This window comes from Mesoplodon densirostris, chromosome 10 (assembly GCF_025265405.1).
Source record: "Mesoplodon densirostris isolate mMesDen1 chromosome 10, mMesDen1 primary haplotype, whole genome shotgun sequence".
Lineage (NCBI taxonomy): Eukaryota > Metazoa > Chordata > Mammalia > Artiodactyla > Ziphiidae > Mesoplodon > Mesoplodon densirostris.
This window is the reverse complement of record NC_082670.1, coordinates 38,468,853-38,486,179: the sequence shown is the minus strand read 5'-3', so window position 1 is coordinate 38,486,179 and position 17,327 is coordinate 38,468,853. Positions and strand designations below refer to the sequence as shown.

Sequence of the window (17,327 nt, the reverse complement as noted above, 5' to 3'; positions counted from 1 at the left end):
CTTTTAATTTTTAGAAGACAGCTTTTCTAGATTCAGGGATTTTAATAAATGTGACAAAGACATTGTTTAAGTTAAATATAATGTTTTCTTGTCTTTAAGTTTGGACATTTGAGAACAATGCTGTCCTGCAAAGGAGTGCTTAAAAATCCTAATAGCATAAATAAATGGATGCAGTTGGAATATTAACTGAAAGTGAAAAAACAATTGACTGAGGACACTTATTTTCCTGAATTTCAAAATCAAGTTAGAAAGGGTTTATGTGATTGCTGTATGAAAGGAACTGTAAAATTTGTAGCATTATAGAAACAATGGCCATAGAGATTTTAGAACTATTTGACCCTATTGGTAGTTACTGTGTAGAAAAAAAATTCAATATTTCAATTTATTACTTGGCTATTCAGATATTTTTCTGTTTCAGTAATTGAACTTTTTTTTCTTCATGGTAAGAAAAGAATGTATTAAAATACATTTGTTTCACGAAGTACAAATTTTTTCTAAACTGAGAACATTGTGACTTAAATTTGGAATTTAAGCTGTTGTAATCACAGCTGCAGCTTATTTATTTTCATATTTAAATTGCCTACTATTGAGAACATCCTGTTTTCCACAGATTATCTCCATTCCTAGGTATAATTTTTATATGAGCATCCATGTGCAAACTTGAGTTTTTAAAAAGTTCAGTGCAGAGCTGCACCCTTCCTAATCAGTGACGTGTTTATAAGAAGTTGAGATATGTGGAGAAAGCTGGCAAGAGAATCTTTATTCCGAAGTTTGCATAAAATCAAGGTGGTCTGGCAACTTAACTGATGGGTTTACATTTGGCTTTTAACACAGTTGAGTGTGTATGCTGTTTTTCATTACACGTTAATAAATGCGACAAAGATACTGTCATAGCTTTTTAAGAATACTTTGAAAATGCAATGCAAGCCAAACATTTATGGAACCCCAAAGCACCTCCAGGAGGCCCCAGGATCCCACTGATGTTGTCTATGCTAATTTAAGAACATCTACTGTAGAAGATTACCAGCACTGTAATTTATTGTTCTGCTTTATTTCGTAGTCAATTTAAGCCAGTGTTTAGGGCAAAAATTATTTTGGGTTATCTGAATCCATGCCTTGGCTTTTCTAGTGATCATTGCAACAAACCTTATTTAGTATGCTATATTTTAATTTTCTGTAATGAGATACTTTGAAATATGTCTTACGTGATATTGGGCTGGTTGCATTTGAGCCATTCTGTATTTGTAGACATGAAGAGGCCACAGTGATGGGATACAATTGTTTTAATTTAGGAAAGGCTATGCGACTTTAAAGAGGACTGACCGTATTAGGAAAACAGGATTTTAATTTATCTAAATTGTTTTATAAGCAGTTTGCTTAATAGCAGTCTTTTTTATATTAAAATGTTTAGGTTTTCACTGTATCGATGTAGAGGGTCACCTGTATTTAGATGGTGATTTGTTGTTTGAACAAAAGGAGGCAGATGGCTGAATGTTCATAGTTCTCCATTCTGTTGGCAAATGTTTGAAGAGGGACTGGGAAGGGGCCAGAAGACTTTGACTAAATGTAGAAAAATTCCGGAATTTCAGTCTGTTCTACAAAGGCTTGTTAGGTATGTACAGTGTAAAAGTATTTTTACCAGGTGAAGAACCAAGACTTCCAAGTAAGTTTAATCGAGGATTTTAAGAGGAATTCCTCTCCTTTATCTTCTCTTCCTCTTTTTCTTTCTTTTCTTTAATGACTGTTTTGGGCCACTGTCTAACTTTTAGCTAGCTGCCAAGACTCCAAAGACAGCAGCAGCAGCAACTTAAAACTCGTGAAAAACTTAAGTAAGGATTGGTAGCAAATAGAATTTTTAGGTGCCGGAATGCACATGTGATCTTTTACACAAAAATGCCTCTGACTTACAATCCGTAGTTCATTTTATTTCTTTTATTAGTGATAATGAATGACAGATATGTAATTTTCATATGGGTTATAGGAGCTAGGGGATGTTACTCTCTGAACAAATTTACCTGGCCCATTCCTGACTGAATTTTTGACCTTGATCTCATTGACACCTGGTCTAAGGAAAGATTGAAAGGAGGCAGCTGGCTAGCTGCATCCTTTTGCTGTCTGAGTAGGTACTGTACAGTTAAGGGCCTGGGGAGCTATACATTAAAAAAACTTTTAGTGATTAAGGGACTCCTTTCATAAATTTTATTTGGGGGCCTTAGATTTAATCTTACCATGATAGAACAAGTGGTTGTTTTGGTGTGCTTGTGTTAAATACATTAAATTTTGTCTTTGACTGGTTACTGACTTAAAGTGTTTTGTGAGTGTGTACCAATTTAATAAAGATATATGACTTCTGTTTGTCATTGTAGGACAGTCATCAGAGATATTTGCTGATTATTTATACTATAGCCATCTTTTCTAAATATTTAATTCCTGGGTTACTTTCTAAAGCGTCTGAAATCATATAATGGCAGATGGAGTAATGAAATAGGCTAAAATATGACAAATTAAAAATAAATTTCCATTTAAGAAATGAGAAGTGAATCGATTATGGAATGTTCCCCAAATCTATTTTAATGCTGGGAAACTTCTGTTTTACAGTATTTTCCTTATGATTAATACTCCGTAAATAGAATTAATAGAGAAGGGATATTTGTAAAAGCCCACAAAAAATTAAAAATACTTTGATGTAACATGAGTGGCTTTAATGTCATAAAATGTGTCCCTTTTAAGGAAATTAAAATTTGATAGAGTATTTGCTAATATGCTTTGTTCTATTATTTTTCTCCAAATTAGTCATTGTGCTTCTTGAAGCCATACTTTTTAATCATCTGAATAGTTGAATTTAGCTTTATATGTCATGTTTTGTTACTGGAAGTAGCTGCTTCAAATAGTTTGTTTCTGTGATTTGTATTTTACAATTCATTATAAAACTCTGAAGTTTCTGGTCACGATTTATTTTGGTAATCCACAGCAGGTCAGTCTACGTAATCTTCCCCAAAATACTATGAAAATAAGCAATGATATACACGTGTCTCTCATCTGAGGAAAATGAGGCTCAGAGAAGATACTTTTATTTCTGTAACAAATATTAATTGAACTGCTGTGTGCCCAGCAACATCCCATGTTTTGGGGTTATTGGAATGTAAAAGAAAGAAGCTCATGGGTCTAAGAAGTCACAGATTGATTGGGGGTTCAAATTTACAGCTGTTTGATTCTAAGATACCTATTGTGTTTTCAGATTGAAATGGGAGTTTTTATTTAAAATGCTTGGACTCGTTTCACTTTAGTGTGTTTGAGATAACCCTTGCATGAATAATCCTGTGTAAATTGGATCTCTAGTAGTTTAATTTTATTTTGATCTGAGGATATTTTCACAGCCACAATTCAAATAATAATGTAAAACAATGTAAATTGTTTTAAAGTTTTCTTGTTGAGAAGATGGGGCATCTCAAATAACAAGAATCAGTGATTAGAAAATATTGGAGCAGGTGAATAAAATTGGCTTCTAGATCTCAGCTATCAGAAGTACAAGAGGGTGTAGGGGGTAGTAATCAAAAGACCAGAGGTTGGGATTTCCCTGGTGTCACAGTGGTTAAGAATCTGCCTGCCAATGCAGGGGACACCGGTTCGAGCCCTGGTCCAGGAAGATCCCTACATGCCATGGAGCAGCTAAGCCCGTGTGCCACAACTACTGAGCCTGCACCCAAGAGCCCATGTGCCACAACTACTGAAGCCCATGTGCCTAGAGCCCATGCTCCACAACAAGAGAAGCCACTGCAATGAGAAGCCCACGCACCGCAACAAAGAGTAGCCCCCGCTCACTGCAACTAAAGAAAGTCCGCGCAGCAATGAGGACCCAATGCAGCCAAAAATTAATTAATTAATTAATTTTTAAAAAGACCAGAGGTCTTAAGCCAGGACTGTATCAAACTCAAGGAGAACAATTATGATTTAGATGGGAAAGGAAAAAGAAAATGATTTGACTTAATTTAAAGCACTATTCAGAGCTATTATAAGGTCATAGGTACACTATTGGTGGGATGTAAGTTGGCCTCATCTTTATGGAGGACAATTTGACAGTATTAAGATCCTTAAGCATATTGATGTCCTTTGATCTTGTTATTCTATTTCTTGAAATTTATTCTCTGGAAGAAAATACAAGATGTATATATGCACGCATGCACGCATAGGCACATATACTTGCAGTGTTCCTTAAATGTCCAAAGATAGGAAATTGGTTTTATTATGGTATATACAAGTGATAGAACATATTACTGAAAAACATTTGAGGACATGAGAATAGTCATTATTTGTTAAGTGACAAGGCAGGATATAAAACTGTATGCATAGTATAACCCTGATTTAATTTATGTACATCAGAAAAATCAAAGAAAGTATCTCAAAATGTTAATGATAGTTATAACCAGTAGTACAATTAGAGGTAATTTTCGTTTTCTTGTGTACGGTTGTCTGGATAAGGCGATGATGGATAAGTGTACCTTTCCTTTGGAATAAGATGCAAAGACTTGAAAAGCTATTCTTCTTGAATTCCAAGGCCTTTTTTTAGTTTGTTTCCCGTTTGGGTTAAGGCTGTATAATTGAAATTGCTTTTTTTTTTTTTTTTTTGGCGGTACGCGGGCCTCTCACTGTCGTGGCCTGTCCCGTTGCGGAGCACAGGCTCCGGACACACAGGCTCAGCGGCCATGGCTCACGGGCCCAGCCGCTCCACGGCACGTGGGATCTTCCCGGACCTGGGCACGAACCCGTGTCCCCTGCATTGGCAGGCGGACTCCCAACCACTGTGCCACCAGGGAAGCCCCTGAAATTACTTTTAAAAGTTGATATTTGTGTAGGGGTTTTGGGTTTTTTGTGGGGTTTTTTGGTCTTATAAATTTATTTATTTATTTATGGCTGAGTTGGGTGTTTGTTGGTGCATGCGGGCTTTCTCTAGTTGCGGCGAGTGGGAGCTACTCTTTGTTGTGGAGCACGGGGTCTAGGCGTGTGGGCTTCAGTAGTTGTGGCACACGGGCTCAGTAGTTGTGGCTCGCGGGCTCTAGAGCACAGGCTCAGTAGTTGTGGTGCACAGGCTTAGTTGCTCTGCGGCATGTGGGATCTTCGTGGACCAGGGCTCGAACTCATGTCCCCTTTGTTGACAGGTGGATTCTTAACCACTGTGCCACCAAGGAATCCCAAAAGTTGATATTTGGATGAGTGGTGTAACATTCTAATTTAAAGTGCTCTTTTTCATGATAATATATATATATATATATATATATATATATATATATATATATTTTTTTTTTTTTTTTTTTTTTTTTTTTTTTTTTTTGCGGTACGTGGGCCTCTCACTGTTGTGGCCTTTCCCGTTGTGGAGCACAGGCTCCGGACGTGCAGGCTCAGCGGCCATGGCTCACGGGCCCAGCCGCTCCGCGGCATGTGGGATCTTCCCGGACCGGGGCACAAACCCGTGTCCCCTGCATCGGCAGGCGGACTCTCAACCTCTGCGCCACCAGGGAAGCCCCCATGATAATATTTTGAGTGTTGGTATATTTTACTGAGTCCACAGTCATGGGTCAGTTTTCATGAAGCCCATTTAGCTTTTGTTTGTTTCATTTCCAGATACCCTTAAATCTTGCTGAGCATATTACACATGAATTATATGTCTTGTTTGCCTTCTTAGTGCCTAGCTTTGTGGAAATGAGTGGTCTGGGTTTTAGGAGGAACTGGGGGAGGGGGGGATGTTAAATTAATCAGTGTAAATTCATGACCAGAAAAACTGCTCAAAGACCATGGATTACTGAGTATTAAGTAGCTCTTTGCTTTATCCTTGTATAAAGATAGCTTTTTTTTTCATTTTTATAGTCTGATCTAAATACCTGATAGTGATTAATAATCTTAATATTAAGAATATTATAAGAATAATACCAAGAATATTCTGAGAAGATATATTGAGGCTTTAAAAATGTCAGTTTTGAAGACTATATAGTAATTTTTATTGAATAATAATATATTTAAAAAAGAAAAATGATACTATAACAACAGCTGTAGAAGTATGACTTTTTTCTGTTTGTTGTTCATTAGACTATCAGTGCATGTGTAAGTCAAGAGTCCTAAATCTTTTTGCTTCCTGATAAGCTAATGGCTATATGTGACCAAATTCTAAAGACATGAAGATTTTAGTAGTAAAATGGGTTATTATGAAAAGTGACATTTAATAAGTAAAAAACAAAAGCATAATTTGAGTAAAAAATAAGTTGGAGTTATTAAGTGTATGATAATGAAATGTTATTGAACTGAGAGCAGGATTTGGAATTAGTTCCTATTAAAATAACTAAGACCTGTTGGATAAGTTCAAGTGTTTATTTACTGTTTGATTTTTATGTTTTCTTATAGGTGATTGGTCTGTTGGATGTTTTCACACCTGCAAGGTCTCTGGAGGAATTCAATGATGTGTGAGTAAATCTTTTGTGTTTGCCTTCCTCTGCTAGAGGTTAAAGATTAGCAGCCCATTTCTGCTCCTGAACCACTTAGCACTATCAGACTTAGATTCTTTATTCCTGTCATCCAACTCTTCTGTGGAATGGGGAATGGATACAGAAGATGTATATTTTGGGGGGTGTAAATTTGTATTTTCATCATCTCAGGCACATTGTGCCCTATTTGGAGACACAGTGGTGGGTCCTGGCAACAGTTCCATAGAGAAGAGTATAGGGAGTTTTGACCATGATTTTTATTCTCAAATTGTCTGTCCCAGCTTTCAAAGGGACATGTTTATATCAAGAAACGTAGTGGTGGGCTTCCCTGGTGGCGCAGTGGTTAAGAATCTGCCTGCCAATGCAGGGGATACGGGTTCGAGCCCTGGTCTGGGAAGATCCCACATGCCACAGTACAACTAAGCCCGTGTGCCACAACTACTGAGCCTGCGCTCTAGAGCCCGTGAGCCACAACTACTGAGCCTGTGTGCCACAACTACTGAGCCCGCGTGCCACAACTACTGAAGCCCGCCTGCCTAGAGCCCATGCTGTGCAACAAGAGAAGCTGCTGCAATGAGAAGCCCATGCACCGCAATAAAGAGTAGCCCCCGCTCACCACAACTAGAGAAAGCCCATGCAGCAACGAAGACCCAACGCAGCCAAAAATAAATAAATAAATAAATTTATTTAAAAAAAAAAAAGAAAGAACTGTAGTGGAGTCCTGGTTCCATATAGATTCTTCCATTTCTTTTATCCTGCTTGTGTGTGGGAAATGCATGCTGATCTTTAAAGTATTGGATTTCTGTACTGGGACAAATGGTGAGCCTCATGTGTTTAGAAAGCTGATTCTTCCAGTTTTGTGACCATCTCTATTGTTTTAGCCTGGGGAACCCCCCTCTAGAAAGAGGGCCTGAGATTCTCAGGAACCAGTAGTTGAGGGCTAGGGAAAACGAAACAGAGAGGAAGAGAAAGTTGCTACGAGGATATGTTATTAAGTCTGTCACCATTGTGTGCAACTGGGCTGAAAACTGCCAGGGTCTTCAGTTTTCTAGAAGTTGTATAGAATGTACCTCAGATGGGGAGCATTTACCCACTGGCTTCTGACTCCATTGGCAAGTGTTGCCCCATGGGGCAGTAATGCCCTCACATGCCCAGGTTGCACCTGTATGAGTACAAGATAGATTCCAGCAAGTGTTGTGGATGTTGTGCAGGTGTTGTGCACGTATGAGTGCTCTACTGTAGCTTTCCCAATATCTGAATTAACATACCACCCGTCCCCAGTTCACAGGTGTACTATACCATAAGAGGGAAGGAACCCCTTAAATTTAGGGTTATACATTTTGTCCTGGTAAAATTTTGGCATTCCTAAGTGGAAAGGATGACTATTGTGAAAGTCCAAATAAAATTGCAGATCTTGGCTGTTCTTCCTTAACCTCTACTCTCCACTGTCCCCAGTGCTGAACTTAACTCCACCCTTATCCTGGGCTCAGTTTCTCCTACCCTTATCCTAGGCCAAGTGCAAGCACCATTTGCTCATTTCCCAAAGAACAAGTGGGAGGGAGTGGAGGAGATGTTTGAGCTTGTGTGTTCTGTCTAATGAAAGGGGGGGAAAATGAAAAAGAAATGTAGAATATTAAATGGAAAGAGAAGGAGGAAGGTAGCAAAAAAATCTCCCACCACTTGAACTTAGTTGGAACATGATATGACTGTGAGTCGAAGATGAAAGAAGGAGAATCTAGTCTAAGTGCAAGAACTCCCACCCACTTAGTTAACCTTGATCCTGCTAATGAAAGTTTAAGAAAAAACTTTGAACTTCCTTCAAGCAAAGGGGAATAAAAAGGCAGTAACTAAGAACAGCTGTGCTTCCTGAGCCCTGCGTGTCTCTAGAATGTGGAGGCTTCTAAAGCCTCCTTACTGGATGCCCCAGGCAGAAGCATGTGTGTTGCAAGTTGTTGAGCCCTGCTGTAGGCTATGCTTGGAAAAGAGAATATTGCCATGATGTTTTTTCCTTAACATTAATTCATTAATTTTTACTTTTTTGAGGATTTTTTTTTTAAGAGCAGCTTTAGGTTTACAACAAAATTGAGGGGTAGGTACAGAGGTTTCCTGCTTACCCTCCTGCCCCTGTACATGCATAGCTTCCCTCATTATCAACATCACTCACCAGAATGGTATATTTTTCACCAAGAATGGACCTATATTGACACATCATAATTACCGAAAGTCCATAGTTTACCATAGGATTCACTCTTAATATTGAAAAGTTTATGGATTTAGACAAATATATAATGACATATCATTATAATATCATACAGTGTATTTTCACTGCCCTAAGAATGATGGGTTTTGATATTCTGTCTAAATGTGGGAAAAAATGCTGAAGTAATATGTTTGTGAATTACTTTAGAAAACATTTGAATCAGGATTGAGCTATAGCCCAAAATTTTAGGTGTGACGAGGATTGATTTTTTTTTTTTTAAGAAAGGAATTGATAATTTGCTGACCTAGGCTAATGCTGTATTTTGCCTTAATCAGGCATATGGAACTGGATTATGAGCCTGTTTTTCCTATGTCAAAGACCTTATTTAAGGCTAGTGTCTTTGGGAGATTAAGTTTTATCCATTGTGGTGCCTATTGGCTCCTTTATCCATTTGAAGGCTCAATGACTACAAGCATACCCACTGAACTGAAATTGCATTTATTTCTTCATTCATTCATTCAACAAATACCATGGCTACTGAGCAGGAATCTATTCTTTCTTTGTAACTGTAGCTGGGTTCTGTTTGCTTATTTATTTCCAGCTTTACTGAGATATAACTGACGTACAACATTGTGTAATTTGGATTATGGTTTATAAATAAGAACTTAGTTCACCGTTTGGGAGCAAATCTCAGTACTACTTGTTGAATACTTGCTGAGCAGAGTGTTAGAACAAGGCTCAGGATAATCAGAAACACTAGTCTTTCCTTTGATGAAATAAAAATCTTGTTAGGGGAAATAAATTCAAAACACTTTTGTAGGGGCTCCCCTGGTGGCACAGTGGTTAAGAATCTGCCTGCCAATGCAGGGGACACAGGTTTGAGCCCTTGTCCAGGAATATCCCACATGTCACAGAGCAACGAAGCCCATGTGCCACAACTACTGAGCCTGTGCTCTAGAGCCCACGAGCCACAACTACTGAAGCCTGTGTGCCTAGAGCCTGTGCTCTGCAACAAGAGATACCACTGCAGTGAGAAGCCCATGTACTGCAATGAAGAGTAGCCCCAGCTCGCCGCAGCTAGAGAAAGCCCGCGTGCAGCAGCGAAGACCCAACGCAGCCAAAAAATAATAAATAAATAAAATAAGTAAATTAAAAAAAACAAAAACAACATTTTTGTAACCAAGGTATCAGTTGACTGTAAGACCTTGGACCAGGAAGTCACTTTTCCTCTCTGGGTCCCAGTTAACTTCCGTGTAAAATGATGAAAATTGGGGTGGTTCACTTCTGAAGTGTTTTCAGTCCCAGAGAATCTCTGAAAATAGAATGATGAACCTAAGGATACCTTTTGGAAAAATGTTTCATTGTTTACTTTTTTTGTTGTTTTTATTTTTTTTGCGGTACGCGGGCCTCTCACTGTTGTGGCCTCTCCCGTTGCGGAGCGCAGGCTCTGGACACGCAGGCTCAGCGACCATGGCTCACGGGCCTAGCCACTCTGCGGCATGTGGGATCTTCCTGGACCGGGGCACGAACCCGTGTCCCCTGCATCGGCAGGCGGACTCTCAACCACTGCACCAGAGAAGCCCTCATTGTTTACTTTTTTATGATGTATGTATCACTGAGAAAAAATTAGTGCTTGTCCAGGACTATGGTTATTTCAGTGTTTTCCAAAGTCATTTCAGAATTTGCATAAGAGATCAAACATCTTCACCTACAATTACAGGGTGTGCAAATTTAAATGCCTTTAGGGCCAGACATATAACATAAACTAGGCTCAGTGCTATACAACAGAATACCTGTACTTCCTAAAAGCATTCAAATTTACATTAAAACAAAATAAACAGACAAAGACCCACTGTTCTGGCCAAATCAAACAAGCTGAAGACTAGAGTGGTTCTACAGGCTGCCAGGTTTAGAGCAAACGGTAATTTTGTTTTTTGTTTCTGTTTAAAATATTTATTTATTCTTTTTTGGGGGGGTTGTTTGCTTGTTTCTTTTAATTTATTTTTTTTAAATTTTTGTTTGCGTTGGGTCTTTGTTGCTGTGCGTGGGCTTTCTCTAGTTGTGGCGAGCGGGGGCTACTCTTCATTGCAGTGCGCAGGCTTCTCATTGTGGTGGCTTCTCTTGTTGTGGAGCACGGGCTCTAGGTGCGTGAGCTTCAGTAGTTGTGGCACATGGGCTCAGTAGTGATGGCACGCAGGCTCTAGAGTGCAGGCTCAGCAGTTGTGGCGCACAGGCTTAGTTGCTCCGCGGCATGTGGGATCTTCCCAGACCAGGGCTCGAACCCGTGTTCTTAACCACTGCACCACCAGGGAAGCCCCAAACAGTAATTTGAACATAAATTTTCTGTACTAATTAACAAAATCTCTAATTACTTTTCATAGTTATAGTTGGCTTTTAATCATGTGTTATGTGTATTTGTGCCTTTATGTTTCAGTTAGCACTTTCCATTTATCATACAATTCAAGTTTTTACTGAATTTTAAATTTCTTAGTTAATAGGCATCCTACATAATTCATTAGTAAGACTATACTTTTGAGAAAGGAATAATAGGTAGTGAGTTTTGATCATTAGAAACAATGTGCAGTTACTGAATCTAACAGAGCTGGTGTTTGGAAAATGTGGAGTTAAAAGATGAGAATACAGTACCAAGTTTTCTTGACTGAGATATGATGTGGTTGTACAGCTGGAAAAATTTTATAAGATATATCTAGATCTTTTTAATGATTGGATATCATTTGGACATTTCTGTTTGCTTCTTTTTTTTATTTTTTTAAATTTTTGTCTGTGTTGGGTCTTCATTGCTGCGCAAGGGCTTTCTCTAGTTGTGGCGAGTGGGGGCTACTCTTCATTGCGGTGCGCGCACTTCTCATTGTGGTGGCTTCTCTTGTTTCAGAGCTTGAGCTCTAGGCGTGTGGGCTTCAGTAGTTGTGGCATGAAGGCTCAGTAGTTGTGGTTCGTGGGCTCTAGAACGCAGGCTCAGTAGTTGTGGTGCATGGCCCCAGTTGCTCTGCATGTGGCATGTGGGATCCTGCTGGACCAGGGATCAAACCCATGTCCCCTGCACCAGCAGGCAGATTCTTAACCACTGTGCCACCAGGGAAGTCCCGGGAAAGTGGATCCTTAACAATACAGTCAGGTCCTCACACACACACCAAGATGTAGAGCTTAGTGAAGCAGGTACCCACTAGGCAGCTCCATTGCTGACTGCTTTGATGTAATCCATACTCCTGCTAGTGTTGGAGGGTGTCCTGCAGAGGCGTGGGGTGGCCGCGGCTCACCGGGGGGACAAGGTCACCAGCAGCAGAAGTCATGGGAAGCACTCCTTGGCGTGAGCCCTCCCAGAGTCCGCCACCAGCCCCACCAAAGAGCCGGGTAGGCTGTCTGCTTGCTTCTTTATGGTAATATTTGGCAGGAGGTGGCATATATGTGCCATATGCATGCTGCAAATATTTAGTTACCAATAGGAATCCAAAATCTTGAAATAGCCAGTATTAGAACCTAACCCTAGAGTAAGCTGCAACTTCATGCTACTACAACATTGCCTTTTCTTAACTATAGTGTTTCTCTGATCAAGCTTAGTAGGCAATGAAGAGTTTTTAGACTCAGTGCAAACAACTTCCTCAAATTTCAGGAAAACTGAATTGCCATTTTCCCCCTTATTTTATAACTTCCCATTCCAGGTTTCTTATACTTAAGTTCCTTATCTCTGCTTGGTTCTTGAAGAGGGATATGGAAGTGGGGTTTTAGATTCTACCGTGATTTAGAAGAAGACCTACAACAGGGTCAGTCAGCAGCCATTGTTTTAGTGAAAGCCAATGGGCAGATAATCACCTAGCTTATTTAGCCTTCCACTAACTAAAAATAACTGTTCAACCACTAACTGTAGCCTTTTTTTATCAGTGTAAAAGCTGCTGAATGTACCAAATAGGTAAAGGAAGTTTCTAGATTTATATTTTAACCTGATTTAATTCATAAATATTTAAATACCCATCCTATGTTAAGCATAGTACTAGTCTCTGGAGAATATAATAAATTAGATAAACATGGTCCCTGATGAGAGCTTGAGACTCTTTAATTGGAGAGAAGAACAATTTAAATGACCAAACAAAATACAATGTGATAGGTTCTGGAAGATCCTACATGATTTTTATTACTGTTCACTCTCTGACCTCATCTAATACTTTTCCCACTCACTCTCTCCATTCCAGCCACTCTGGCCTCTTTATTCTTCCTTGAATACAGACATCCACATTCCCAGTAGAACCTTTGTACTGGTTTCTAATGTTGGCCTGGAACACTCTCCCCACATATCCACATGACTGGTTCCTTCATTTCCTTCAAGACCCTACCGAAAGGTCATTTCATCAGAAGCTTTTTTTTCCGTCTCCACCATAGCTGAAATACTACCCCCACTGTCAGGGTCTACTCCTTACTCTACTTTCTTCTTAGCAAATTTTATCATCATGTATTTATTGTTGTCTGTCTTCTCCCTGTGGCTTGTAAGCTCTATTAGAGCAGGGAGTTTATTTTCTTCCTTGTTGAGTCTTCTTTATTTGGCTGTGTTGGGTCTTCGTTGCTGCGTGTGGGCTTTCTCTAGTTGCAGAGAGCGGGAGCTGCTCTTCATTGCAGTGTGTGGGCTTCTCATTGTGGTGGCTTCTCTTGTTGTAGAGCATGGGCTCTAGGCTCGCGGGCTTCAATAGTTGTGGCACAGGACTCAGTAGTTGCGGCACATGGGCTTAGTTGCTCCACGGCATGTGGGATCTTCCCGGACCAGGGATCGAACCCATGTCCCCTGCATTGGCAGGCAGAATCTTAACCACTGCGCCACCAGGGAAGTCCCCTTGTTGAGTCTTTAGTAGTTAGAAATTCTCAGAAGTTGAGAGTGATGAACTGAATTGTATAATAGCACATATAAAATTGTACACATCGGGCTTCCCTGGTGGCGCAGTGGTTGAGAGTCCACCTGCCGATGCAGGGGACACGGGTTCGTGCCCTGGTCTGGGAAGATCCTACATGCTGCGGAGCGGCTAGGCCCGTGAGCCATGGCCACTGAGCCTGCGCGTCCGGAGCCTGTGCTCCGCAATGGGAGAGGCCACAATAGTGAGAGGCCTGCGTACCGCAAAAAAAAAAAAATTGTACACATCTTAGGTCTTTTTGGCTGTAAGTCTATTTCTAGTCACATTTTTCTCAATCCAGAGTTCTATTATTTGAAAGTTTGCTAACCCTTCTCATTGGGTAAATGCTGTGATAGGTTGTATGTAAGATGTCAAAACTAAAGGCCTTCAGTTGCATGTGGTCTCATTAATGAGATGAAGCGTAAATGCTTACCTAAAACAACTTAAAGGACCAAGTCAAATTTGCAGTGTCAAAGCAACATACAGGGTATTAAGTGATCTCAGAATATGAGAGAAGCTTAGTGGAGGAAAGCCTCTAAAGAAGGTAATAACTCTATCTGAAGAAACAGATAAATAAGGATTGGGTGTAGAGGTCGAAATATATTCCAGATAGTCAAAGAAATGAAGGAAATGTATAAAGTATACACAAAAGGAGATTTGTGTGGAATGGAGACCGTTAAAGGAGTAGATAACCGTTGATTTTTCTTTTGTACTTGGATAAAAATTGTGTTTTGGTAAATTCTGATTTTTTTTTTCTTTTTTTTGGTGGCAGAGGAGAGTTGTTTTCCTAATTTAGCTAAGAGGCACTATCTGCTTGTAAATAGTGCTTTCCTCTATCAATGAAAGAAATTCCCAAGCCAGCTGTTTGGACTTACAGAAATATTCTTCTTCCTTGAAAATAGGTTGAGTGCTCAAGATAGGTAATACAGAAAGAGAAGCAGTCTGGGAGAAAGATGAATGAGTTAACTGTATTAACAGTTATATTTGCAATTTTTTTCCGTATCAGAGAGGTCTGCTAAAATGAGGATAGAGAGTTGGTAAAGCATGTAGGTGTCGTCACTGACTCACATTTGAAATCTAAACAAATTACACATCCTTTAAGAAAATACCGTTCAGTTTTTGTCTGACGTGATCAGTAAGATGCCCCCTTTTTCTCAGATTAGCTGTTGTAAAAAGGTAAAGAAGCTTCAAGGTATAGTTTTGAGCTTGATTCTCTCAAGAAATTTTCCTGTAATTAACTGCTTCCTAAGTCTGGATTGGTGTCCTCCCCTGTGTGTTCTCCAGCACCTTGATGTACACTTTTATAACTCTAATTATGCTCTATTATGAGTATATGCCTTCCTCTCATCTAAATTCTGTATCTTTCTTTCCCACTGTTGTACTCCCAGTGCTCAACAGTAAATATTTGTTGATGGAGTGACTAAATGAAAGAATAACCTTGTGCTTTCTTGTTTATGACTGGTTGGCAATCTAGTTGTCTGATAGCATGCCCAGTGCATTCTCTTTAGACTAACTTTTTTGGTTTTATCTTGGAATATAGACCATATGGTAGAATATTGAATCTGGTTTATTTGATGCAGGTAATGTAGAGGGCACCTTTCAGTAATCTTTACTTTAAACGAGGAGAATAGTTTGTTGTGAAATAAGCTGGCTAAGCTGCCTACCTGGCTGCTGAATGGTGCTTTTACCCCTTACATTGGAACAGTCTGGTCTGCTTACCAGATAAGATCTTTGGCATGAGTATTCCAATAAGATATGCCCTTGCCTGGTCTTACTAGTAATACTATATGAGTTGTCCTGGGTCATTCAGTTAAATTCAGTGGTAATTGAGTGCCTGATATCTGCTACACAATGTTTTTAGGTACTTTAGATACTACAGAGGACAAAAAAGAAGCCTGTCTTCCTTGAACATTGTACAGATAGATAGCAATAAACAATGAGCATATAAAAGAGGAAATTAGCATGTTAGCAAGCAGTAATGCTATGGACAAGAAGAAAAGATAGAGCAGGGAAGTGTGAGGGTTGGGGGAGAGATGCAATTTTAAATGGGGTGGTAAGGATAGGCCTCATTGAAAAGGTGAATTTTGAGCAAAAATTTGAAGAAGTAGAAGAATTAGACTTGTGGATATCTGGAGGAAGAGCATTCCAGGCAGAAGGAACAGCCAGTGCAAAAGTCCTGAGGCAGAAGACTGCATGCTGTATTGGAATTGCATCAAGGGGACCTGTGTGGCTGCAGTAAGGAGGCCAGTGTGGAGCTAAGTGAGAGCAGGGGAGAGAAGTAGATGAAGAAATGAGAGAGATAATTGGGGACAGGATACTGGATTATGTACAGCTTTATCTGCTGCTGAAGGGATTTTTGTCTTTAAGTGAAATGGGAAGCCTTTTGGGAGGAGTGACATGGTCTATTTTTCATTCTTACAGAATCACTGCTGTGTGTTTTTTTTGTTTGTTTTTTGCGGTACGCGGGCCTCTCACTGTTGTGGCCTCTCCCGTTGCGGAGCACAGGCTCCAGACACGCAGGCTCAGCGGCCATGGCTCACGGGTCCAGCTGCTCCGCAGCATGTGGGGTCTTCCCGGACCGGGGCACGAACCCGTGTCCCCTGCATCAGCAGGCAGACCCTCAACCACTGCGCCACCAGGGAAGCCCCACTCTGCTGTTTTCAGAATAGGCTGTAGTGAGTCCCAAGGATCACTGGGTGTATTTCAGAAGCATGTGGTTACGAATTGTCAATCCCTATGATTATTTTAAATACTTTGTTTTAATATGGAAATGTTTTTTGCCCTCTTTGACAATTATTTTATCAAATAGGGCTGATGGTAGTAGAGATGCCAAACTATAGATATAGAAGAGATTTTTTTTCTACATAGGTTCTTTCTGATTGTATTATGCTTCAAAAAAAGAAAAGGCAGTAGAGTAGGAGTCTTGACAATTGGGTGTTATCCAAGAAGCGCTTAATAAATGAAGCTCTAAATGGAGTGCTGTCTTGAGTACTGAAAACCACTTATTGTAGACTTCTGCCTTTTTGCTGGTACAGTACATTTTACTTTGAGAAATGATGGTTTATGCTCTTTATAGTTTAAGTTTAAAGGAAACCATCCTCACAAGAAAAGTGGAAAACAAGATTTGTATCATCAGGCTGTGAAATCATATTTTCAGCCCTCTACCTAATAAAGTCCTACTTATTTAATTCCTTTTTAAAGATGGGGAAACTAGGTAGCTTTCCAGCTGTTGGTCAGATTTAATTATTTGAGGTGTTCTGAACACTGACAGTAATAGGCATGTCTTTACTAAAATGTAATTAATTAAGCAATTAAATATAATTGCTTTGTAGAGACTAATACTGTAGGAATTATGTGGCATCTGTTTTTTTTTAATTTATTTAATTTATTTATTTTTGGCTGCATTGGGTCCTCGTTGCTGTGCAGATTTCTCTAGTTGCAGTGAGCTGGGGCCACTCTTCGTTGCAGTGTGCAGGCTTCTCATTTCAGTGGCTTCTCTTGTTGCAGAGCACAGGCTTTAGGCGCATGGGCTTTGGTAGTTGTGGCTCACGGGCTCTAGAGCTCAGCCTCAGTACTTGTGGCATGTGGGCTTAGTTGCTCCACTGCATGTAGGATCTTCCCGGATGAGGGCTCGAACCCGTGTACCCTGCATTGGCAGGCAGATTCTTAACAACTGCGCCACAGGGAAGCCCCTATGTGGCATCTATTAATGCTCCTTTTGAGACTGGCTTATTTAAAATGTGCCCATCGACATTTTCC

The 17,327-nt window shown here is 39.9% G+C and overlaps 1 protein-coding gene across 4 annotated transcripts in view; it reads left to right on the top strand.

Annotated features, from left to right (window-relative positions):
• The window catches only part of MAPK14 (mitogen-activated protein kinase 14), a 71,676-nt gene that overhangs the window by 21,394 nt on the left and 32,955 nt on the right, over positions 1-17,327 (top strand). For all 4 annotated transcript variants that reach the window (XR_009533636.1, XM_060111268.1, XM_060111267.1 and 1 more), the window contains exon 3: positions 6,394-6,452. Coding sequence is in view for 3 of the 4 variants with exons in the window: in XM_060111268.1 (XP_059967251.1) it covers positions 6,394-6,452 (59 nt within the window). In the remaining variant the exon portion in view is untranslated. The remainder of the gene's footprint in view (positions 1-6,393; positions 6,453-17,327) is intronic.